Raw genomic sequence first — 24984 nt, 5'->3', positions numbered from 1 at the left:
AGGAGTCAGGTCCCACATTACCAGGGAGATTTACACGCATAGGAATCATGTCCCTCATAGAGGGAGGGAAGTGAGTTTACCTGCCGAATTAACTTAGAGAGAGAGGCCACATCTGAACAATGAAAGAGTTTTTTGGGGGGTGAGTCCTAGGCATAATTATAAGTAGACTGAGCTTCTCCTTTGCAGGAACCAGTTTCATAGGAGCGAACCCCAAGATGGACGGCTCAGCCTATTGAATTGGTTGTCCCCACTGCTTGCAAGAATATCAGGAATTCCCCAAATGGGGAAGCTGAATATTTCCTCCTTTCTCCCCAGTCCCCCAAGGGACTTTGCAAATACCTTTTTATTTAGTGCCCAAATTACTCTGGGATGTATCGGGGCATCATATAAAACAACAAGATCTCACGCAGTATTCAAGATTCCATGTACTTATGGTGTTCAACTAAACGGACAAGTTAAATTAGGTAATGCACTACCCAAAATATAAATTTTGCACCAAATAAATATCTCTCCCTTCGGTCACACAGAAATTGAAGTTTTGAAATACAGACCATATCATTCTTTATCCTGTATTTTGATTTACCTTAGTCCTATCCAGATCAGCTTCATTCATTTCTCTAGTCAAAATCTGATCACTTTTTCAACTTTTTAAATAGTTGCTGTATGGCCATTCCTCTATTTTTAACGTTTCAGAATTAGTTTTAGATAAGTTACTTGTTTTCAGCATATAGTTAGGTCTTATTTTGTGAGTCATATTAAAAGGTAGCCATTTCTTGATGTTGCTGAGATGTTTTTTTAAAAAATATTTTTACTAATAAAACAACATAAGATCACGACTGTCTTAACATACAAGCATTTCATACATGGTGTACAATCAATGGCTTACAATATCATCACATAGTTGCGTATTCATCACCGTGATCATTTTAATGAACATTTGTATCACTCCAGAAAAAGAAACAAAAACAAAAAAAAAACACTCATACATACCATACCCCATACCCCTCCCTCTCACTAGGATTTCCATCTACCCAATTTATTTTACCTTTGTTCCCTCTATTATTTGTTTTTTTATGCATTTTTTTATTCATCTGTTCATACCCTGGATAAAGGGAGCATCAGACACGAGGTTTTCACAATCATACAGTCACATTGTGGAGGCTGTATCATTATACAATCATCTTCAAGAAACTGCTGAGATGTTTAATCTCAAATCTGTCATATTGTTTTATAATTATGTATGATATACTACAATCCTGTGTTTCTTTCTCTACATGATCTATATTATTTTCAAATTTTCTTTTGGTATTAGGAAAATTTGAACTTTTATTTTTAGTAGTTTCTTTTTCACTTATATCTTCTATAGTGCCCTTAATCCTCTCCTTTCCCACTTAGTCCTTTAATACCTGTTTTGTCAGTTTTTTGGGCTGTGTATAAAATCCTTGGTTCACACTTTCTCTCCTTTAGTGTTTTGAAAATGCTGTTCTGTTCTAGCCTTGCTTTGTCTGCTGTCTTTGACGGTCTGATGCCAGTCTAGTTCCCCTCCTCTTGTAAATTGTGTGTTTCTTTCACATGGGCCTTAAAGATTTTTAAAAAAGATTTTAAAAATCTTTAAAGTCTAATTGTTTTACTTGAATATGTGTCAGAGTTGATTGTTCTGGGTCAGTTTTTTCCAAATACCCAAGAGGCCTTTTCAATACTTAAATTTGGTTTTATTTTAATTCTGCAAATTTCTTTTGAATTACGGTTTTAGATATTAGTTCTGTTCCATTCTTTTGTTTTTCTTCATTAAGGATTCCAACTATGTTCAAGTCAACCACTTTGTCTCTGACTCTTCTAGTTCTTTCTTTTCCTCATTTTCATTCTCGTGGTTGTTTTCCAGCCTTTCTTCCATGCCCTTTTACATTTTCGTTTGGCTCTATCCTGCCTAGGGCACCTTGTAACTTAGCCTTCTTTCCTGATATAATTTTATCTCTTTCTTCCATTTCTTCCCTGAGTTCAGTTAATTCTCTTTTGTTTTCTTCCTGGTTTTCTCCTCCATTTCGTTTCTTATTTTTAAATTTTTGATTAAAGGTGTTTTCATAGATCCAAATACTTACTTCTTTGAGGATATTTCGTTAAGTTTGAAGTGTTGTGTTAGTTTTCTTCTGTGTCCTTATTTCCTTTTGGGAAGGTGGACAAGAATTTTCATCAGTCAAGGTGCCCTCTCTGTTTTTACCCCTTTTAGTAGCTTTATAGATGTTGTCTGCTTTCATTTTTTCATTTCATGGATTTGAAGTGTTTTACAAGATTCCTGGCTCACGGGTGCCCTCTTCTGTCTGTGTAACAATCTAGTTTTGTTTTTTGTTTTTGTTTTTAATGGATGACTTTTTCTCTTTTTGTGTGTGCTAGAGAAAGGGATTTTGTGGTTTTCAGTTTTTTGGTTCTCTTACCTTGAGGACCCTAAATTTTCCTGTTTGCTTCTTTTTCCTTCACCCTCAGATCTCCAAAGGATTCCTCTTCTTTACTTTTTTACCTTCTCTCTCATAAGTAACACTTTTCAAAGAGTGCTACCTTGAATTGCATGCAGCATAAAGTCCCTCTCTTGAGGTAAATGCTCTGATACACTGTATTTTTCAATATTTTTACAGTTAGGGCAAACTTTCTCCTTCTGGCAGGATTTTAGACCAATCCTCCTCTCCTCTTCTGCACAGCTTTTTTTTTGGACTGCCCTGCTCTCCGTGAAGACTGTGGCAGGAATGTGGGTGAGAGCTTACTGGAAGTTGGTGTTTGTTTCTACTCACAGACAATTTGAACTTTGGGCATTCTTTTTATTCTGGTTGTGGAGTTTGGTAGTGTCGTTTGCTCTTCTTGTTTTATTTATTTATTTTTGGAGGTGACACTGGGAGTTTTGAATTAGTGTAGCTACTATCACCTTGGCTACCTAGAATTCCATTTCTTGAGTTTTGTATCATTTTACCTGTAGCAAGAAATTGATGCAGAATGGTCCCAGCTTGGCATGCCAGGCTCTGTCTGCAGGGCTGCTGTCTTCGTCTTCAAGCAGGAGGCAGCAGGAGTTTCAGGAGCACAACAAGGCCCAGAGCCCTTGAGGTCTGGCCTCAGACGGGTTCCATAGGAACAGACTCTGATTTGGGGATATCTCTCAAGAGAAATCTATAAGGGATTGAGGGAAGCATCCTGCGATAGAGTAAGAAGCCAGACAAAGATGTGGCTGTAAGAGACATCCAGCCTCAGCCTGAGCGTAGGGGGAATCTCTGGAGAGGATTTGTCCCGATGGAGCCAGGACAAGGGGGCTTGGCTTTTCTATCTGTGCATCAGTCACTGATCATAGCTGGGTGCCCATGCTTAAACCTTTTGCTATTGGGGGCAGCTCCACCATGATTGGCTTAGACCAGTTGAGATGTAGCTCTGAAGCTGGGGACTGAGCATCATGCCCTGATTTATGTTGAGAGAGGAGTGAAGTGTGTCACAAAAGTGAGGTGCAATTAAGAGGAAGAACGGAGGAAACAGATGTCCACTGGGCAACTAGCAATGTCTGCAGCAAGTGTCTGTCTTGCGCCGGGCTCTGGGAGCATGGCAGTGAAGGCATTTGGCAAAAGGCTTGCTCTTGCAGGCCCCTCAGTCTAGCTGGGAAGGCAGACCATGCCAAGTCTAGGTGAGTTAGGATTCTTTGAACAATGAGGCCTGCAGGAACTCAGAGAAGCTGCCCGTGGCCCAAGAGCAGGGCAGAGAGGGCCTGGCCCCAGAGAGGAGGTTGGACTTTATCCTTGGATCCAGGGACCCAGGTACAAGTTTTAAGGAAGAAAAGGACATGATCAGATTCGGGTTTTGTGGGAGAGTGGGTGGGTGCAGAGGTGCAGAAGCCAGGCAGGAGGGTAGCCCACACTCCGGTGATGCTGAGAAGGACAAGCAAAATGGGCAGGGCTCAGGGACTGATTCTAAGAGGGAGGGTGGCATGAAGAAGAGGTGGGGGTGAGGCTGATTTTGGAGGTTAGTGGCTCACAGGCCAGGCAAGGGTGTACCCATTGATCCAGAGGGGAAGCCTCCAATCTCGCGTCCAGGTCTGTGCCAGAGCAGAGCCCTGCCCTCAGCCTGGGGCCAACAGGATGTGTGGAGCTCCCCTTGACTCCCGCTTCCCCATCCTGTCCCCCGCGGTAGGGCTCTCGAGCACCTTAGCAGTCTCACCAGAGAAGTGAGCCTGGACTACGAGCGCAGCATGAACAAGATCAGCTTTGACCAAATAGTCTCCTCCAAGCCCGACACGTTCTCCTATGTGACCCTGCCCAAGAAGGAGGAGGAAAAGGTGCCAGAGCGAGGTGAGGGTCGGTGGGCGGAGGCAGCCCCCTGGCCAGAGCCCCTCCTACCCGTGAGTAAGGGGGAAGTGGGAAGTTAAATGTGTAGTCCTTCACAAGTAGATGGAAAGGGCTTCTGACGGTCTGACCCAGGGCACATGTAGCCCTTTCTCCCTTTGCTAGCAAGAGGAGTTCTAGGGTCTCCGCAGCCCCTTTTGACGTGAGGCAGTTCCATCGCAGAGAAGGGCACCAGGTCTCCACAGTACCCTTCTTGGTCTGAGCTCGCTTTCCCTGCTAGCTCTGTTTCTGGGACCTGGCTTCCATGTGTGTGCTGTGCCCAGGAAGCCGGGATTCGGGGGCCCCTGGTGCCTGCATCTCCTCTCCTGGGGCTTTCAGGGCAGGCCCTGATGGGCCTCAGGGTTGTGTGTAGAGTGGGTGGGGCCACTCGGGGAGGCCCGTGGGCCGAGAGGGGTTATGGGGACCAGGAGTCTCTCCCCTCCACTGAGCACCACCCAGACTGCCCTGACCCCTGGTATGTGTGCCCCAGGCTGACACTGGGCCTTGGCCTCCATCCCCACAGGGCTGGTGACTGTCCCCAAGTACCCCTTCCGGGAGCAGAAGGAAGACTTCACCTTCGTGTCCCTGCTCACGCGGCCAGAGGTTATCACGGCCCTCAGCAAGGTGCGGGCCGAGTGCAACAAGGTGACGGCCCTGGCTCTGTTCCACTCGACCCTCTCCAAGTATAGCCGCCTGGAGGAGTTTGAGCAGATCCAGTCGCAGGCCTTCTCCCAGGTGTGTGACATCCAGGGCGTAGAGGGGTGGGAGCACAGGGCCCTTGATGCTGCCCAACCCAGGTCAGGGGCCCCTCGGGAAGTCTAGGGCCAGTCAACCCCGCAGCAGGGCTGCAAACCTCTGCTTTACTTCACATTAAGCCTCTGCCTTTTCTTGGACCCTGATGGAGGCTGGGGTGGGGACTAAGGGTGATGGCTCATCTTTTTCCCTTGGGGAAAAAAGGAGAACCAGGGTAGTTCTCCTTCCTAGTCACTGTACCCCCAGACCTGGTTGCTTCTGAAGCAGACCCCTCGTTTTGTAAAGGGAAAAGGAACTTGGGGGTGAAGGAAGTGGGGTACAGCCTGTGGGGAGATAACTGTCAGACGGCCTAGGATAGATGTTCCCCCTACCTGCGTCTCTCTGCTCCATTCTGGGTCTCTGTGACTATTTCCTTCTCTGTGTCTCTCCCTCTGCCCTTTCCTGCCTTGTTTCCGGACTCTGTGTGTCTGTTTCTTGCTCCCCTCCCAGCAGCCCTGGCCCCCCTCAGTCACATGAGCCTGTTGGTTGGCAGGGCTGGGTAGTGACTTTGGGGTGGGTGGGGTCCCTCCACCCTCAGAGTACCGAGATAGCCGGACACCTTGGTGCAGTAAGGCCTGGGGCACAGTGGCTATAGGCAGTGGGTCCTGAGGGTGAGGGCGGGGCTGCCTGATGACACCTGTGACTGCTGCAGGTGCAGATGTTCCTCAAGGACACCTGGGTCAGCACCCTCAAGGTGGCCATGCGCAGCAGCCTGCGGGACATGAGCAAGGGCTGGTACAACCTCTACGAGTCCAACTGGGAGGTGTACCTCATGTCGAAGCTGCGCAAGCTGATGGAGCTCATCAAGTACGTGCTGCAGGACACGCTGCGCTTCCTGGTGCAAGACTCGCTCACCGGCTTCGCGCACTTCATCAGCGAAGCCTGCTGCAGCGTGCTCGACTGCCCCGAGGACATGGCCTGGGGCGAAGACTTCATCAACAGCCCCTACAGGTGGGGCCCCAGATGGGTGTGGGAGCTGGATACCAGAACTCTTCCTTGCAAGTCCCTGGGGGCCAGAGGGCACGGCATGGGGGGACAGGAGGGCTGGCTTGGCTTCCCCCCCCTGGCTGTCAGGGAGCATCCAACCGGCTCCTCTGGCATTTCTTCTGCTGATCTTTCTTCACTCACACAGTCATCAATCACCCTGTTGAGAAATGTTTTTTGAGCACTGACCGTGAGCCAGGCTCTAGGGGGCAAGAGTGTCATGGTTCTGGCTCTCGCTGGAGAGACAGATGGCAGGCAGACAGACAAACAGACACATTAGTGATTGATTTGGACAGGGGGTGTGATAGATATGGGGGGTGGGGGTGGTGAGGATAGGCCTTTGCAGGGAGGTCAGGAAGGAGGTGGCATCTGATCCAAGTCCTGAGATGTGAAAGGAAACCAGCCATGAGGAATACAGGGGTGGAGGGGGTTGTTGGGGGGTACCAGGTAGAGGGGCCAACATGTGTAAAAGCACTGAGGGGAGAAGGAGATTGGAGCAGTCCAGGAAAGAGAGGGGCTGGAGTGTGAGGAGGGCAGGTCAGGGTGAAGAGGGAGACCCTGGGCATGGCCAGGTCATGCCATGTCTCCGGGGCCTTGGCTGGGATCTGGATTTGTTCTAAGTGTGGTCAGAAGCCATCAAAAGGAGTAACCTGATCTAATTTATATCCCCAAACGATTCTCTGGATTTATGGGGCCAAGTGAGGCAGAGGGTAAGTCAGATCAAGACTCTCGCCATCTTCTAGGTGATGGGTGATGGGGCTCAGACTTGGTAGGGCAGAGACAGGGCAGATTTGGGGCAGTGCAGTGGCAGCAGAATGCAGTGTGGCCTGGCTGTGGAAAGAATGTGGGAGGAGGAAAGAAAGGAAGAAGTCAAAGTTGACTAGGTGTGTCTTTGGGCACCAAGTCCTGGGGACGAGCTGGTGGGATGGGGGTAATCCGGGCTCCCTTGTGGACACCTACTGTGTCTGGGCAGGTCAGTGGTTGGTAACCCAGAGTTCAGGGATGCGGCCTCAGTTGCAGTACAGCTTGGAAGTGTCAATGTGTGGCAGGCATCTGAAGCCAAGGATAGGGGGTTCCCGGGGAGAGTGTGGGACCTGCAAGCACCTATGGCCTGGCAGACCTGTCCCAATGACCTTAGGCCAGAGGTAGGATTCCTCATCTCTCGTGGTGTCCCAGGGCCTCAGGGCAAGTGGCAGGATTGGAACAGCCTGTTTCGCTGATCTGGATTCCTTCTAAAAATGTGGAGGTTTCTGGGGGCAAGGAGGAAGCAAATGCCTGGAGAAACCTGAGAGCCGTAGGGCTGGCAGGAAGGGCAGAGAGCTGCACCTCCTGCATACAGGCCTCCTCAGGGCCCCTGACCCTGGCCCCTGGTCAGCCTGGCCATTGCCCCCGCAGGCCCCGGAAGAATCCCCTGTTCATTGTGGACCTGATGTTGGACAGCTCAGGGGTGCACTATAGCACACCACTGGAACAGTTTGAGTCAGCTCTGCTCAACCTCTTCGACAAGGGTATCCTGGCCACACACGCAGTGCCGCAGCTGGAGAAGGTACAGGCCGCTGCTGATGGCTGCGGAGTAGCAGTGCTGCTGTGGGGTTCGATGGTTAAACTCTGTGCCTGGCCTCCCACCTGCCAGGTGGTGTGATCAGCAATTTAATTATTGAATACCTAATTTAATTCTCACCTCAAGCGGAAGTGAGAACTATTAACTTCCCCACTGTATAGGTGAGGCTTGGAGAAGTCTGGTCCTTAGCCTAAGGTCAACATGGCTGTGAAGTGTCCGAACTGTAACTCAAATCCTGGGTTCGCTATCAGATCTGACTCCAGATCCCATCCAGCTATTGGCCTCTCACTCCATCTCTAAAGGAGGCTACAGGTTGACCTCCACCCACACAACCCCTTGTCAAGAGCCCCCACTTGTCACCATGCTGTGCACACACCCAGCTCCACACAGCCCACTCCCGCAGGCTCAAGAGTCTCTGTAACTCAAGCCCCCTCTTGTCTAAATCAGTGACCTGTTGCCCCTTCTGCTCTTTTCTTTGCTGCTGGAGTGAGTCAAGCACAGGTCAAGGAAGACTGCCTCGTAGTGGACCTCGTGGTGGCATCTGGCCCTGCCCCCTCTAAGAGACCCCACAGCAGAACCCACCCACACTCCCCCATTCCCATCATGCTCTCAGCACTGGGCCACACTGCCACCTGCTCAGTCTGGCTCACGCTCTGCCCCCCTCACTCAGCCCCTTTGAAAGGCTCTCCATAGCCAGCCCTCTGCCGGCCTGCCCCATGGCTCAGCCCCTTCCCTTTCCTCCCATAGCTGGTAATGGAGGACATCTTCATCAGTGGTGACCCCCTGCTGGAGTCAGTGGGGCTTCATGAGCTGCTAGTGGAAGAGCTGCGGGCGGTCATTGCCAATGCCATGCACAAGGCCATAATCCCAGTGCAGGCCTACGCCAAGGAATATGAGAAGTACCTGGAACTGAACAATAATGACATCGGCACCTTCCTCAAGTGCGTGCATATCTGTGTCTGAGTGTGTTTGGTATCTGTGACCTGCCCCCCTCGCCATCTTCTGACCCCTGGGCATATCCTCTGTCCTCAGGGCCTTCCAGACACACTGCCCATCGGCAGCAGAGGTGCGGGAGGTGGTGCTCACCCACCTGCAGGAGAAGGAGATCCTGGACAACTCACTGCCCAGCAGCATTGTCATTGGGCCCTTCTATATCAATGTCGAAAATGTCAAGCAGAGCCTGTCCAAGAAGCGCAAGACCCTGGCCACTTCCATGCTGGACATTCTGGCTAAGAACTTGCACCAGGAAGTGGACAGCGTAGGTGCCCACGTGCCTGGCCCCAATGAGCACAGCAACACACATGCATACATGCTCACGCCAGCGAGGTGATCCCAGGCTGGTCAGGGGTGTCTGCTGGCTCCTAGGCCAAGGGAAGGACCTGGAAGGCACCCTGCCCTGATCCCTGCCTGTCCTTGAGATGTTGTCCCATAAGGGAAGTCCCAGGAAAGAGGGGATTGCTCTCTCCTTCCCCATAGTTGGAGAAACATGCTCACCCTGAAATGGGTCATGTCATGGAGATGAAGGTGTGTAAGGGCAGGCCTCAGAAGTCTGTGTGTGATGGGGGGGTGATCTCAGTGCCCAGGAGCTGTGCGGCCCTCTGGGAGTGCCCCTTCCTGGAAAGCACCACTGAGGTGGGGTGGGTTTGGGGAGATGCAGGGCATGGAGGAGGAGGGGCACACGACCCTCCCCAGCACCTCCCCCACTCCTCCACCAGATCTGCGAGGACTTTCGCAGTATCAGCCGTAAGATCTATGAGAAGCCCAACAGCATAGAGGAGCTGTCCGAGCTGCGTGAGTGGATGAAGAGCATCCCAGAACACCTGGTGGAACTGGAGGTGAGGTGGGCTCACGGGGACCCTGGGTGTGGTGGGGCATGGGCTGGGGGCTGGGGACAGGCAGGCACTGAGAGATAAGAAGCCAGGGGCTGGAGGTGATGCATGTACCTAGAGGACAGGGTGACTTCAGGGGTCATGGAGTGAGGGTGGAAGTTCAGAGCTCTGGCATCCAGGAGGTCGGAGGGCTAAAGGTGCAGGTTTGGGGACTGCGGGCTAGGATCCCTGACCCCATGGCTTACCTTGCACCATGTGCCTTCTCCGTAATGCCCTGGAAGAGGGTGACCTGTCCCTAGCACCTGGGTACTTTGGCGAGCCCAGTCCCAATCACCCTCCACCCCAGACCTTTGTAAGGCTTTAGCTTCCACCCACCTCCACAGGGGCGGATCATGAAGGTCATGGATGACTACCAGGTTATGGATGAATTCTTTTACAACCTCAGCGCAGATGACTTCAATGACAAGTAAGTGGGAGTCTGGCCTCACACCAGGAGGCTGGGTGGTAGTACCAGAAGTGCCCTGTCCTCAGTACAGAGCCCAGTGACCACTGGGGCAGAAAGAAAACATTTGGGCCTCCTGGGCTAGGGCAGTTGCTGGCCCCAAGCCCTATCTCTGTCCTGTCCTGGGGCTGACATGCACCTTGGACCTAGATCCAGAAGGCAGAGCTTGGCCTGGTGGGCACTCTCTGGGGAGGGGCACTCTCTTGTCCCCACTGAACTCAAGAACCTTATGGAAAAATGGCCTCAGAACTTGTCTCCAGGGGGCCTCTTTCAATCTAGAGACCCCTCACCTAGCCCTGTGTAACCCATCATCACCCTGCTTTCAAGTCCAGATCCTGCCTCACAGACTTGGGGTGGGATGAGGGTGTCATCAGGACCCTCAGGATTCCAGGGCCCCAAGACACCAGCTTTACAGGGCATCTTGGCACTCCAGGTGGGCCTCCCCTGGGGCCGTCATCTCCAGGCCGCTGCAGGCAGATGCCCAGATTTCCACAGATTTCCTGTGTCAGTTGTCCTGGTGGTGCTAGTTTGTCACTAAGGAAATGCAATCTTCTCCTGTCAGACAGACATATACTCAGATGGTGGCAGTGTCCATCTCCCAGCTCACTTCTTTTTCCCAATTGCCCAGCTCTAACTGCTGCCCAGGTTCTTGAACTCTGAGGATGCCCCCCCATTACCTCTTTCACCCTGGGTGCCCCTACCCAGCCTTCCTGCCCCACCATTTCAGCTGTGATATTTTCCCCAACTCTACCACCCCTTCCTGGCCAGATGGGCTGCCAGCAACTGGCCTTCTAAGATCCTTGGGCAGATAGAGATGGTGCGGCAGCAGCACATTGAAGATGAGGAGAAGTTCCGCAAAATCCAGATCATGGATCAGAACAACTTCCAGGAGAAGCTGGAAGGACTACAGGTGGGGTGGTGGGACTTGGCTGAGACTGTGAGCTGGAGACTGGGAACTCCCCACCCCCCTGCCTCCCTCCAACTTTGCCTGGTTATCTGAGGGCAATCAGCCTACTTAACATGGGTCAGGAACCTGCTCAATCCAGAATCAAGACCCCTTGGAGCTGGGAGGAGTCAATGTGCTGGGGACCTCGGGTGCCTAGTTGTAGGAGAGAATGCATGTGCGGGGGAAGGTGAGGTGCCAAGGCATCTGACCCTGTGCCCTTGGTCCACAGCTGGTGGTAGCTGGCTTCTCCACCCATGTGGACATTACGCGAGCACACGAGATCGCCAATGAGGTACGGCGTGTCAAGAAGCAGCTGAAGGACTGCCAGCAGTTGGCCATGCTCTACAACAACCGGGAGCGCATCTTCGGCATCTCCATCACCAATGTAAGCCTCCTGTGGGCTCCCCATCCCTGCCCTGGGATTGGACGCCCATGGCCTATGCAACCACATCAGAACCCCCCGTCCTGTGGAAGGAGGACCCTCGTATTGGGGTGGGGGAGGGGGCAAGACTGAGCAGGTTGCCCCAAGGAGACAGACCAGCCCCAGCCTTCAAGGCGAGGAGATGGACTGGAGCCAAATAGGAAGTCTGAGGGTCAGCCGCTTAGACAGGATTTGAAGGGGGCAAGATCAGGGGCCACTGCCAGGTATAAGGAGAGGGAGGGGGGCCTGGCCCAAAGAAGAGCAGCATGGGGAAAGATGGGGAACAATCTGAGACAGTTCCATCCCTGCCCTTCTGCCCCTGCAGTATGACAAGCTCTCCAAGATGGTGAAGGAGTTCCAGCCCTACCTGGACCTCTGGACCACAGCCTCTGATTGGTTGCGCTGGTCCGAGAGCTGGATGAATGACCCCCTGTCAGCCATTGATGCTGAGCAGCTGGAGAAGAATGTCATTGAGTCCTTCAAGACCATGCACAAGTGCGTGAAGCAATTCAAGGACATCCCAGGTAGGCGGCCAAGCCACCCTGTCCCCCCCTTCACCACCTGGGCTGGCTGCCTCTTACACCTGCCTTCCCTACCCGGCAGCCTGCCAGGACGTGGCCTTGGACATCCGGACCCGCATTGAGGAGTTCAAGCCGTACATCCCACTGATCCAGGGGCTGCGCAACCCCGGCATGCGGAACCGGCACTGGGAGATTCTGTCAAATGAAATCAACATCAATGTCAGGCCCAAGGCCAACCTGACTTTTGCCCGCTGCCTCGAGATGAATCTACAGGACCACATCGAGAGCATCAGCAAGGTGGCTGAGGTGGCCGGCAAGGAGTACACCATCGAGCAGGTGAGTTGCCCCCAGTGGGCCCTTCTGCCCCATCCAGGCCTTGCCAGACACACCGTCCTCAGCCCTTGCCATGGCAGCCACATGGGAGTATGACAGTAATGGGCCCCTGGGTCATGCACTGCACCTAGGGGTTGAGGTGGCATTCTATTAAGTGAGTTAAGGTACATCACGTGCTTGGCACTGCTGACCATCGCTGTTATTCCTCAGTTACTCCTTTCAAGATCTCCAGGAAAGTGGTTGCTCCCTGGAACTTGGAGTATCTGTGTGACACCTGAGGCTCAGAGCTAGAGTTCTGCGGCTCTGAAAGTCAGCATTACCCCATATGGCAACTGTTAAAGGAGGTGAAAAAGAGATCAGATTCAGAGATATAAGAACCGGATCTGGTTAGGACTAAGGAAAATCAGAATTTACCTTAATCAGGATGATATTGACTGTGTTTTAAAACTTCAGCTTCTGTATGAGACCAAAGGGAGAGATGTTTATTTGGTACAAAATTTATATTTTCTGTAGTGCACTATCTAATTTAACCTGTATGGTCAGTTTATTCAAACAACACAATTAAATAGAACCTTGAATAAGGAATGAAATCTTATTATTTTGTACAGCTTAATGTAATATCCTGATATGTCTCAGAGTAATTTGGGCAGAAAATTAAAAAGTATTTGCAAAGTCCCCTTGAGAAACTGGGGAAATATGTGGAAATATTAAACTTCCCCACCTGGGGAATTCCTGATAATCTCACAAGCATAAGTGACTACCAATTTAATAAGCCAAGCCCTCGATCTTGGGGCTTGCACTTATGAAACTTATTTCTGAAAAGAAGAAGCTAAGCCTACTTACAATTATGCCTAAGAGTCATACCTAGAGAACCTATTTTGTTGCTCAGATGTGGCCTCTCTCAAAGCCCTCCCTACTACGTGGGACATGACACCCAGGGGAGTAAAGCTCCCTGGCAACATGGGACAGAATTCACAGGATGAGCTGGGACCCAGCATCAAGGGATTGAGAAAGCTTTCTTGGCCAAAAGGGGGAAGAGAGAAATGAGACTAAAGAAAGTTTCAGTGTCTGAGAGATTTCAAATAGAGTCAAGAGGTTATCCTGGAGGTTATTCTTATGCATTATGTAGATTTTTTTTAGTTTCTAGTGTATTAGAATAATTAGAAGGAAATACCTAAAACTGTTTAACTGCATCCCAGTAGCCTGGATTCTTGAAAATCATTGTATAACTATATAGCTTTTATGGTGTGACCATGTGATTGTGAAAACCTTGTGACTGACATTCCATTTGTCCAGTACATGGGCAGATGAGTAAGAAAATTAAGACAATAAATAAATAATGGGGGGAGGGATAAGGGGTATGGGATGTTTGGGTGTTCTTTCTTTCTTTTGGAGTAATGAAAAAGTTATAAAATTGATTGTGGTGATGAATGCATAACTATATGATGATACTGTGAACCATTGATTTTATACTTTGGATGATTATATGGTATGTGAATATACCGCAATAAAATTGCATTAAAAAAATGATCCCCAGGAAGGAGGTCATAGAACAGTGTTATCCTCATTTAACAGATGAGTAAATTCAGGATCAGAGAGGTTCAACAACTGGCTCAAGTCACACAGCCTGAAAGCACCAGAGCTGGAACCAAAGCCCACATTCTTATCCAGCACTGGCTGCCACCTGGCCTGCATGTACCTGTGTGATATACACATGCAGTATATGTGTATGCAACTGAGTTGTACCTGGTTTCAGATGAGAGCCCACAGGAGACTTGTCCGGGGATGCTAAGAGTATTTGCCACAGGGCCCATGTGAAGGTCATGGGCAGACAAAACCTATTCTTTCCTGCTTGCCCAATATTGGTCTCTTCCCTGGACCTCAGCTTTGACCGTTTCTTCCACCCTCACACCCCAGGCACTGGACAAGATGGAGAAGGAATGGTCAACCATTCTGTTCAACGTGCTGCCCTACAAGGAGACAGAGACCTTCATCCTCAAGAGCCCAGATGAGGCCTCTCAGCTGCTTGATGACCACATCGTCATGACCCAGAGCATGTCCTTCTCACCGTACAAGAAGCCCTTTGAGCAGCGCATCAACTCCTGGGAGAACAAGCTGAAGCTGACCCAGGTGAACCCTCCTTCCCCTGGCCTTCCGTCCTCTCTGCTCCACTCTCAGGGAACTTTGTAGTCTGTCTCATAAGGTGGTGCCTTGTAGCATCTGGGTAGAGCTCAAAGCAGAGGAGCCACTTGCCCCCGTTTGCACAGTTACAGATTCCTGAGGTTCCTCATTCTGGAGGGGGTGACTGGGATGAGTCTTTCTATCCCTGAGGCTCAGCTACCAGAAGAGGCAGTTAAGGTCATGAGGGACCAGTGATTGGTCCAAAGATGGGACTGAGGAGGAGCATGAAAACTGCCATTTAACCTCTAAAGGGCTGCTAGACCTTGGGACATCCAGGACACCAAATCCTGGAACTTTCTGGGATGAGTACCACAGGGCCCCTGAGACTCTTTGATGCTCTCCCCAACCTGGTACTGAGTGTCCCATTCCCATCTCCTTTGGAGTTAACTCAGGGTGAGGGCCAGGGCAGTGGGGACTGTTCCTGTCCAGTGCCCTCAAGGCTCTGTACTCTTCCATTTCCCCATGCCTACACCAGGCTCTGTGCCAGGTTCAGCACACATCACATGAGGAGGAGAATGGATGAATGGATGAATGAATGAACAAATGAATGAATGAGTGAATGAGTTTGCATTGATAAAAACAAAAACCAAATCCTGAAAGGGTGATTTGGAGAAGGGAAAGTGGGTCATTTTGAAGATGGCTTACATCTCAAGCTGAAGTCCCAGTATATCTCAGAGAATCCTGAGGTCATGGAACCAGAAGTCCTCCCAGGAAAGAAGACTGGTTTGGTTTATCATGCACTGGGGCTTTTTCCACTGTTAATTTAGTAGTTGCAGGCAAAACTTTGGATGCAGTTATTTCATGGAGAAGAACTCTGCTGGCTCTTTTGGAGGCTTGGGCATCCCTCCAAGGACTCAGGGTTTCCCTGTAGGACAGGCACCTGCAGGGGTGCCTTTGTTTTCTGGAGCACTGTGGCTGATAGTGCCATCTAATGGTTTCCCCATGGACATTGGCTCTGATGTCCAGAGCTCTGCCCAGCGTTCTGCCAGCATGAAGTGTCTTGTCTTGGGGGCAGGACACTGCTGGGACCCTGGGCCCTGATAGTCTGTACTCCGACCTCTTAGGAGGTTCTGGAGGAGTGGCTGAATTGTCAGCGGTCCTGGCTTTACCTGGAGCCCATCTTCAGCTCTGAGGACATCAACCGGCAGCTGCCCTTGGAGAGCAAACGCTATCAGACGATGGAGCGAATCTGGAGAAAGATCATGAAGAATGCCTATGAGACCCGAGAGGCGAGCTCACAGGGGTGGGAGGGGTCAGCTGAGGTCATTGAGGGCCTGGTCATGGTTCTGGGAGCCGACCTGTTGTCTTCTCTGGACAAGTAAGACTGAAGGACAAGTCTCAGCTTTCACCTTGGCCAGTGTCTCCCTGAGTGGACCCCCATATCCTGAGGGATGCTTCTCAGAAACACAGCAGTTAATAGTTTTCCTCTTGGAGATTCACAATCCATATTAACATTTTAAAGGCCCTAACAAATCCTGCAGTAAATCTAACTGCAATTTTTCGACTGTAGAATTTTTTTCTGTGGGGTTGGCAGAGCGGATGGACACAGTCCCTGGCTCAGGGGAAATTTTCCTATCTCCTTTCTTCCCAGGCACCCCCGAGGTCTCAGATGTGAGTGCATGCTGGTGTGCCTTGCCTCACTGCCTCGTTGGTTTCTCTCCCTGGCCCGGTGCATGCAGGTGATCAATGTGTGTGCTGACCAGAGGTTGCTGGATGGCCTGCGCGACTGCAACAAGCTCCTGGACCTGGTGCAGAAGGGCCTCAGCGAGTACCTGGAGACCAAGCGGAGTGCTTTCCCCAGGTGGGCTCTGTCTGGCCCAGGCCTGCTCTGTCTGTGCCTGTCCTTGAGGCTGGGACACTGAGGGTCCTGCCCAGGCTGGGGTGTGGGAGGTTGGTGGTTTGGGGGCAGCTGGGCCTGGGAGGTTTGCCTGACCCACTCCCTCACTCCTGTTCCCCTGGCAGATTCTACTTCCTGTCAGACGATGAACTACTGGAGATCTTGTCTCAGACGAAGGACCCCACAGCCGTGCAGCCTCACCTGCGCAAGTGCTTTGAGAACATCGCCCGGGTACCTAGCTGGGCCTGGAGCTTGGGGTTTAGGGCTGGAAGCATTGGGGTACCTCCCCAGTAAGAGACATCGCTTCTTTTACCCCAAGCCCTTAGAACGGGAAAGGAGGTGGCAAGTGAGATTCCTGGCCCTTGGTGACACACTTGGGGGCCTAGAGGAGGAAGGTTAGCTGTAAATCGCCCCCCATCTCAGAACTGTCATGTCCACAGGATCCCTGCCCCATCCACACACTGAGCTGGTCAGGAAACTCGTGAGGCCAGAAGGCTTCTGACCTTCCTTGTCCTCCCCTGGTCTACAGAGAAGCTGCACAGGCCTGGGCTGGTGTACACAGGGCAGACTCAGCTTACTTTCCCAAGTGCCTGCTTTAGGCCAAGCCTGGATTGGGGCCAGGCCTCATCTGGGACAAGGCAGATGCATCCTCCCTATGCACAGCCAGGGAAGGCCCAACCAAGACAGACACTCAGGCAGAAGGGGACTCCGGTACCCACGAGAGGAGGGTCCGGGCAGGGTCAGCCCTGGGACTGGGAGGGCAGGCGTCTGGGCACCTCTAGTGTAACACTCACCCCCACTTGTCCCTGCTCACAGCTGCTGTTCCAGGAGGACCTGGAGATCACGCACATGTACTCAGCAGAGGGTGAGGAGGTAGAGCTGTCCATCTCCATTTACCCCTCCAGCAACGTGGAGGACTGGCTGCGGGAGGTGGAACACAGCATGAAGGTCAGCGTGCATGACTTCATCGAGAAGGCCATAAGGGCCTACCCCACGGTGAGCCGCCCACCTGAGCCTCGCCTCTCCAAACAGGTCACCTTCCCTTGTTGTTCCTTTTGAAGGTGCCTCTCTCTCCTCCATTGCTGTAGCTGGGCTGTCTGCTTCATCCTCCAGCCATGGGCTTGACTGCTGCTGCCGTCTGTCAGCCACAGGGTCTCTGGGGAGGTGGTAGGGAGGATTCTTGAGGCCTGCTGCCTTCCATACATGCTCCAGAAAGTGAGATTGGCAAATAATAATGATCACAATTGCTGTTATGTTTTGAGCACTTGCTGTGAGTCAGGACGAGCCTACAGAGTTAGTTCACAGACATTTTCAGCCCAAGAACATGTGACTTGCAGATGACTTGCAGATGGCGGAGTCAGGATTTGAAACTAGAACTGTGCATTCCCCAATACTGGGCTCCCACCTGCCTGCTCCAAGGTCTCCTCTGCTGAGGAATTGATGGCTGTGCCCTCTTCTGGAGGCCTAGAGCTTAATGACTCTTCTGTTTAGAGGGACTGGTAGAATTAACTGGAGCCCAGGGAACCCGAAAGGCCACAGCACAGATGATGTTCAAGGGGAGATGAGGCCCCTGGGTTCAGGGCTGGCAGCTGCCTGGGTCAACCCCACCTGTGTCATCTTTTCAGGTGCCCAGGACCCAGTGGGTTCTGAACTGGCCTGGCCAGGTGACAATTGCTGGGTGCCAGACCTACTGGACCATGGAGGTGGCAGAGGCCCTGGAGGCTGGTGACCTCAAGTCCCAACTCTTCCCCCAACTTGCCCAGCAGGTAGAAGTCAAGGGAGTCATTATCTGCTCCCTGCATACATACCCTGAGCCCTCAGGAGAGCCCAGTCCCTCCAGGTTTTTTCTATATTGAGCCTAGGAGAGGCCCTGGGTTGGCTCCGAAGAGCAGAAAATCAGACACCCCTGAAGTAAATGGGAGGGACAAGGGATCCGAGGAGGGCCCTGAGGCCAGACAGTTGCCCCTCTCCTGCGACCAGTGAGAAAGCCCCATACCTAGGACCCTTCTGAGCCCGTCTCCTTGCCTGAGCTCCCCCACCTGGCTCTCAGAGGCTCGAATGGACACCCCACTCGACATGAAGGCTGATGCCAAGCATATGCCTCCATATTCATTCACTTCCCTAGCAGACTCCCCATAGGACCAAATGCCCTGGCCACCCTCCCCATGCCTGGCTCTTCCCCCCACCCCCATCCCAGTCCTGCTGTCTTAGAAGCTCCCAGGCCAGAGCAGCTGTTCACAGGGGAAGGGTACTGCCAGTGCTGTGACCTGTGCCCATTTGTGACAGTGCCCTCTCCCCAACACTCTTGCAGCTCAATGACCTGGTGGCTCTTGTGCGGGGGAAGCTTTCCCGCATGCAACGGGCTGTGCTATCAGCGTTAATTGTCATTGAGGTCCACGCCAAGGACGTGGTGAACAGGCTTATCATGGAGGACGTGGTCAGTGTGAATGACTTTGAGTGGATCTCACAACTGAGGTGAGGCTGTGAGGCCCCTGGCCCAGTTACCCCCAGGCACAGAGCAGCTGTGGGAGGGGCAAAGGGGGGAACCAGTCAACTGTAGGCTGGTTCCTGCCCCGCCCCCCTCCCCAGGCTCTGGAACAAGGTGGGGGTCTAGAGGGATGCTTTAATACCCTCATTCCCAAAAAGAACACCCCTTCTTGGCCATATGCACATGACCCATGACTGCTGTGGTCCTAGAGCTCATCTCCCTGCATCGCCAGGTACTACTGGACAAATAATGACCTGTACATTCGTGCTGTGAATGCTGAGTTCATCTATGGCTATGAGTATCTAGGCAACAGCGGGCGGCTGGTGATCACGCCCCTCACCGACAGGTGAGAGCCCCCAGATAGAGTGAACAAGTCTTTTGTAAAATCATCAGTTATTTCCTCTGACCGCTAGTGTTCAGTAATGGCCAGAACTTAAAGTTGGATTTTCAGTAAAGGAAGTAAAGTGTGGCCCCGGGTTGGCGTCCCAGTGGATCCCTAAGCAGAGCTCTACAGGGCTACAGGGTGGGTTATGGGAAGCATGGCAGAGTAGCTGTGGGCCTCCCACCCCCATACCTGAACAGTAGCACCCATGGCTGGACACACCTGGGTGCTAGGAGGAAGAGACTCTCCCAAGTCTGTGGGAATCCCCAAGAAGGGGGTTTCCCTGGGTGTGTGTGGCTGCTACCTACACCTCTTGCTCTTGTAGGTGCTACCTGACCTTGACGGGGGCCCTACACCTCAAGTTTGGGGGTGCCCCAGCAGGCCCAGCTGGCACAGGGAAAACTGAGACCACCAAAGACCTGGGTAAGGCCTTGGCCATCCAGACAGTTGTGTTCAACTGCTCTGACCAACTTGACTTCATGGCTATGGGCAAGTTCTTCAAGGGCCTGGCCAGGTGAGATTGGGAGCTGAGGGTGGCAAGGGCAGGAAGGCTGAGCTCTTTGGGGAAAGGGAGAGGAGCCCATAACGGTAGAGAGCAGGATTCAAAGGCTCCATCCCTGGTGGGTGTAGGGGTAGGGTGGAAAGTGGGCGATGGGCTGATGGAGCTCACTGTTGAGAGTTTCTTCCTCGGTGGAGTCAGAGGGGGGCCCCAAAAGGTGTCAGCTGGCTGCTGAACTCATCCCCCCTCCCAATGCTCTTATCTCCCTGAGTGCTGGGGCCTGGGCCTGCTTCGATGAGTTCAATCGCATTGACATCGAGGTGCTATCAGTGGTGGCACAGCAGATCACCACCATCCAGAAGGCTCAGCAGCAGCGGGTCAGCAGCCACTCGCCGCCGCCCCCACCCTTGTGCCACCTGAACTCCTGTCCTCCACTCACCACTCCAGCTATATCCACCACTCCCACCATGACACCTGGCCCCTGGTGGGGTGAGAAGCTGGGCACTCGGGCCTGCCCTGAGTCCAGCCTCACTCCTCTCACTGGAGGCTGGACCCCATTCCCTATACCTTCCCTCCCACAGAGCTGTCCCTGGAGGGCTGTTAAAACCAGCCAGCAAGCTCCACACCCTTATTCCAGGTTGTGGGTAGCACTTGGGACAAGCTGGGAGGGATGAGGGGGTTCTTTTCCCATATCCTGACCCTTATGAGCTCCAGGCATTCAACCTTTCTCTAGCCTTAATGGGGTGGGGGGAGGCAGGGGTCTTCTCCTGGAGACAAGAGCTGGGAGACTGGGAGGTGCCCTCCCCACAAGCTAAGTAGGCCTTGGGTTCTGGTCAGGGCTGAACTTGCCTATGTCTAGGGAAAAGCCATGTAAGGAATGAGGGTGGTGGGAGGGGAGTAGGGAGTAGGAGGTGAGTGCAGATCTCAGAGGGACTGGACCCAGGACCTTGGAAGCTGTGGGTAGCCAATGGGACCTAGAACCTCAGACCAGATTCCAGGGGAGAGCAGAGCCGGCCAGCCTGGCCCCGCCTATGGTCAAGGGCCTGGTCCAGGCAGCCCATCTGTGGCGGGCACAGAGGCAGCAGCAGGGGATAAGGAGGCTCATCCAGAGGGGCAGCACCAAGCTCCGCTGCCCCAGATGAGTCGACCACCCCCACCAACAGGTGGAACGCTTCATGTTTGAGGGTGTCGAGATCCCACTTGTGCCATCCTGCGCTGTGTTCATCACCATGAACCCAGGGTACGCCGGCCGCACTGAGCTGCCTGACAACCTGAAAGTGAGTTCTCAGGGACCAGGGCAGCCCAGGAGATTGCCAGGGGGCCACAGAGAGGCACTTAAGCTCTGGCCTGGGCTCAGAGAAGCAGAATTGCTTAAGCAGGGACAAAAAGCTGCTCTGGTGTCAGGGTCTGTGATCTCTCATGGCAGCCCCTGCCCAAGGTCCTCAGAGCATGAGAGAAGTCAGGGCTGCCCAAGGACCTCAGGCCATGGAGGGAAGGCCCTCACTTTGTCCTCAGAGCATGGGAGAAGTCAGGGCTGCCCTTTTGTGTGTGTGTGTGTGTGTGTGGGTGTGGGTGTGGGTGTGGGTGTGGGTGTGAGTGTGTGTATTGGGGTTGGGGTGTATACATCTGAGGTTGCTGCTCAGGCCAGGCCTATGGGAGAAATGGGAAGATGGGAGCCAGAAGGGGCCATCACTGGGGAGTTTCATGGGGGCAGGTTCAGACAGCACAAGAGACCCTTTCCTGATGGCCAGAGCTGTCCATCCCAGGGGAGTGTAAGCCTCAGCTGTGGCCGGCACGGTGCAGAGAGGATTCCAAGCATCAGCTGGGAGGATGGGCAGGTGAAGCTGTCCTCTAAAATCCAGATAGTACAGCGAGCTGGTGGTGCTGTGGGAGGGGGAGTTCTGCCCACCTGTTCACACCTGCACCATCTGCCCCAGGCACTCTTCCGACCAGTGGCCATGATGGTTCCAGATTATGCTATGATTGCTGAGATCTCCCTTTACTCCTTTGGCTTCAGTGAGGCCAATGTGCTGGCCAAGAAGATCACTACCACTTTCAAGCTGTCCTCCGAGCAGCTCAGCTCCCAGGTGAGGTTCTGCCCCAGCCGTGTTCTTAGATCTGAGAGCCACCTCCTGCTTCAGACTCCAGAGAAACTCCGAATTTACCTTTTCCTGAGCACCTGCTGTGAGCCAGCTGCTGTCCTAGATGCTTTGCAGGCTTTATCTTGTTGAGTCTTCATAGCAACCCCATGAGATAGGAGTTAGCTGAGGACCCTGAGGTCCTGCAGTGCACAGCAGAGCTGGAGCAGGGGCCATGGACAGATGCCCACCTGGGCTAGTTCAGGTGCAAAGGAGGGTTGATCATTAGGAAACCAAGAACCACACAGCCCCAAACTGGGAAGCCATACACCTGGGCATCATGGGAACCAGAGTGGGTCAGCCACCAATCACCCCCTACACACCACCAACTTGGCCTGTCCAACCCCATGGGCCTTCTACTCAGTGTGCTGAGTCCAGATTCCAGGGAACAGAATGGGGTTGGCCCAGTCACCCAGCTCTTGTGAGCTTTCCTGTTTGGGTTTCATTTTCTGAAAAGAGGCTCCCTGGATCTGAGCTTACATTCTATTGGCTAGTACCTCTTTCATAATAGTTAAAGGAAAAAATCCCTGGTGTTACCCTAACTGGCCCTCTCTGGGTCACTTCCTCATCCCTGAACACCAGTTACTGTGGCCAGGGGGAGAAAGATACTGCCTTGGTCAGGTGGGGCCCACCAAATCCCACGGGTTTGAAGAGATGCGGTCAGTTACCAGGAAAAGTGATAGTGTTCACCCTGGTCCAGCACCCTTTTTTCTAATCATCTGCTTTCAACAATGTTCCCCCCCTCCATTAGAGCAGCTGTTTCTGAAAATGTGTTCAATCCTTCCCAAGTGGTGATGACCCAAGGTCAACCTCAATCTCTTTGTCCAGCTCCGAGTCCAAGATTCCTAGGAAATGTACTAGTCTGTTGGTCAGGTTCAGATGCAGCTGTCATGGTCTGGTACCTAGGGCAAAATGAATTTAACTGGTTCCAACACCCCTGATATAGAATGGAAGGAAAAGGAACCAGTAGCAACAATGGGAAAAGGCACAGTGGTGAGACAGAAAGGGTGGGTCTGAGAGACGTTATGGGAAAATGTTGGAAGAAATCTTGAAGGCCATCGAAGGCCAGTCTGTTTATTGTTCAAATGGGAAACTCATCCGTTCACTTTTTCCACAAAAATGGAGTACCCCCTCTGCTGTTGGCTGGAAATTCAAGGATGGAGCAGTGGCCAAGCAGAGTCCTCACCCTCACAGTGCTAAGAGTTGAATGGGGAAGGCAGGGTAGGTAATCCTGATAGAAGGAGAGGGTAGTGTGAGGGAAAGGCCAGAGGAGCCCAAATGAGGGCCACCGAGCCCAGACTGGGCATCCAGGGTGGTCATGAGGGGAAGTGATGTTTCAGCTGAGATCTGGGCAATGAGGTATGGCCAGGCACAAGGTGGGGACAGAACGCTCTAGGCAGTGACCTTAGAGAGATGATGCCAGCCCCTTCCTCCTCCTCTGCAATGGTAGGACCACTATGACTTTGGGATGAGAGCTGTGAAAACTGTGATCTCGGCCGCCGGGAACCTCAAGCGAGAGAACCCCAACATGAATGAGGTGAGCCGGGTAGGCCCCAACGATGGGCCTCCACCCAGAGGAGTCCCAGGGAGTAGATGCCCTTAAAGTTCCACTGGCATCTGCTGCAGGAGCTCATCTGCCTCAGGGCCATCCGTGACGTGAATGTGCCCAAGTTTCTGCAGGAAGACCTCAAGCTCTTCTCTGGGATCGTGTCTGACTTGTTTCCCACCATCAAAGAGGAGGAGACTGACTATGGCATCCTGGACAAGGCCATCCGCAGGGCATGTGAGAAAAGCAACCTCAAGGACGTGGAGGGTGAGACCCTGACTCTCAGCTCCCCACAGTCCCCCAGGTGTTCTGAGCAGGGGCTGGCTCTGGTCACTCTGGGGTCTAGGACAGGGGGCAGAGACAGGGTAGTTTTGTCTCAGGGTCCCTCATGCCTGGCAAAGAATGTTGCAAGATGGGGGAGGGGAGCTCTTTGCCAAACAGTTCACAGGGTAGGGCCAGTACCCGCAGCCCTGTGTCCATCAGAACCCTCCAGAGACCAGGAACCAGGTGCTGTCCCCTCCAAACGACCTTGTGTTGTAGGCCCACCTCCTGACTGCAGCCCATCCTCGCCATAAGAGAAGCAGTCTCAGGTCTTGCTTTAGGCTCCTCGCTGCTCTCAAGTACTTCCAGCCCTAAACTCCTCTTCCCTGATGGAAGGGTGGGAATCTCAGCCCAGCTACTGTACATCCATGCTGCTTGAGCTCTCGCCCCCGCCAACCCCCGGCCTGGCCGCCTTCTCCTCTTCTCCCAGACTCTCCCAGCTAGCCCTTCAGGGGATGGAGTGTACTTCCAGGAAGCCAAACCCAGACCACCCACCCTCCCACTCCACACCCTGTCTGCCTGGCTTCCCCCGTCCCCAGGGTCTCTATTTTTCAGAGGCTTTAAGCTTCCGTCTCTTGCCCAGCCCTTGCCCCCCAGGCCCCAGCAGGCTCACTGAATGAAGCTTCAAAGTCTTTTCTCCCTTACTGCCTGTCATCCAGCTGAGCCTTGGGTCAGCTTTGCTCTCATGGCAGGGAACCTGAAACTGACAGTGCGGTAGTCCCCCATGCTTGGGCCAGGTGATGCATTCATGCAACTGGCAGCTGTCCTTGCAACTCTGGTCTCCATCAAAGCTCCTGACCAACCCTAGGATTTGAGCCCTGGATTTTGCCTCATGCTGACTAGCACTAACTTGGAGTAGTGCACTCAGCACACTGGCTTTGGGGCCAAGGCTGATTCTGGTGTCTGCAACAGCTGACACCGAGCTGTCCCAGGACTGTTATCTTCCCTTCCAATAGATATCACGGACTCATAGTCACCGTGGAAATAATAGCTGGCTTTCAGAGAGTTCCTATTCTATGCCAGACTTTGTGCTTGGGGCTTTACCAGTCCCTACCTCTAAGCTACGAACTACCACCATCCTTATTCTAAAGATGAGGAAACCAAGACTCAGGGAATACAGTGACCCAGCTAAGGTCACACAGCAAACTAGCGCAGCAGGACCAGGACCTAAGCCTCTGCTCTGATCCCTGGGCACCCCCATCATGTCCCTCCCAGGCTTCCTGACCAAGTGCATCCAGCTCTATGAGACCACAGTGGTGCGGCATGGCCTCATGCTTGTTGGGCCCACGGGCTCAGGCAAGAGTACTGTGAGTAGAGCCAGTGGGCCACCCCATGTCCTGGGCCGTGGGCAGAG

The 24984-nt window shown here is 52.7% G+C and overlaps 1 protein-coding gene across 9 annotated transcripts in view; it reads left to right on the top strand.

Annotated features, from left to right (window-relative positions):
- Nucleotides 1-24984, top strand: part of DNAH1 (dynein axonemal heavy chain 1) — an 86323-nt gene that overhangs the window by 24288 nt on the left and 37051 nt on the right. For 8 of the 9 annotated variants that reach the window (XR_013162741.1, XM_077129058.1, XM_077129057.1 and 5 more), the window contains exons 11-37: nucleotides 4159-4316; nucleotides 4873-5084; nucleotides 5794-6092; nucleotides 7521-7671; nucleotides 8434-8627; nucleotides 8719-8944; nucleotides 9402-9521; nucleotides 9899-9981; nucleotides 10786-10927; nucleotides 11193-11348; nucleotides 11710-11908; nucleotides 11988-12241; nucleotides 14156-14368; nucleotides 15484-15648; nucleotides 16099-16220; nucleotides 16382-16487; nucleotides 17073-17252; nucleotides 17882-18022; nucleotides 18568-18731; nucleotides 18977-19090; nucleotides 19452-19640; nucleotides 19897-20002; nucleotides 20789-20902; nucleotides 21563-21712; nucleotides 23214-23300; nucleotides 23390-23576; nucleotides 24846-24937. Coding sequence is in view for 8 of the 9 variants with exons in the window: in XM_077129058.1 (XP_076985173.1) it covers nucleotides 4159-4316; nucleotides 4873-5084; nucleotides 5794-6092; nucleotides 7521-7671; nucleotides 8434-8627; nucleotides 8719-8944; nucleotides 9402-9521; nucleotides 9899-9981; nucleotides 10786-10927; nucleotides 11193-11348; nucleotides 11710-11908; nucleotides 11988-12241; nucleotides 14156-14368; nucleotides 15484-15648; nucleotides 16099-16220; nucleotides 16382-16487; nucleotides 17073-17252; nucleotides 17882-18022; nucleotides 18568-18731; nucleotides 18977-19090; nucleotides 19452-19640; nucleotides 19897-20002; nucleotides 20789-20902; nucleotides 21563-21712; nucleotides 23214-23300; nucleotides 23390-23576; nucleotides 24846-24937 (4324 nt within the window). In the remaining variant the exon portion in view is untranslated. Of the gene's footprint in view, nucleotides 1-4158; nucleotides 4317-4872; nucleotides 5085-5793; nucleotides 6093-7520; nucleotides 7672-8433; nucleotides 8628-8718; nucleotides 8945-9018; nucleotides 9211-9401; nucleotides 9522-9898; nucleotides 9982-10785; nucleotides 10928-11192; nucleotides 11349-11709; nucleotides 11909-11987; nucleotides 12242-14155; nucleotides 14369-15483; nucleotides 15649-16098; nucleotides 16221-16381; nucleotides 16488-17072; nucleotides 17253-17881; nucleotides 18023-18567; nucleotides 18732-18976; nucleotides 19091-19451; nucleotides 19641-19896; nucleotides 20003-20788; nucleotides 20903-21562; nucleotides 21713-23213; nucleotides 23301-23389; nucleotides 23577-24845; nucleotides 24938-24984 lie in introns of those variants that run through there. The other variant, XM_077129061.1, reaches the window with a different exon arrangement.

Source organism: Tamandua tetradactyla, chromosome 15, assembly GCF_023851605.1.
Source record: "Tamandua tetradactyla isolate mTamTet1 chromosome 15, mTamTet1.pri, whole genome shotgun sequence".
Classification (NCBI taxonomy): Eukaryota; Metazoa; Chordata; class Mammalia; order Pilosa; family Myrmecophagidae; genus Tamandua; species Tamandua tetradactyla.
The sequence above is the reverse complement of the archived record's forward strand: the minus strand, read 5'-3'. Positions and strand labels throughout refer to the sequence as shown.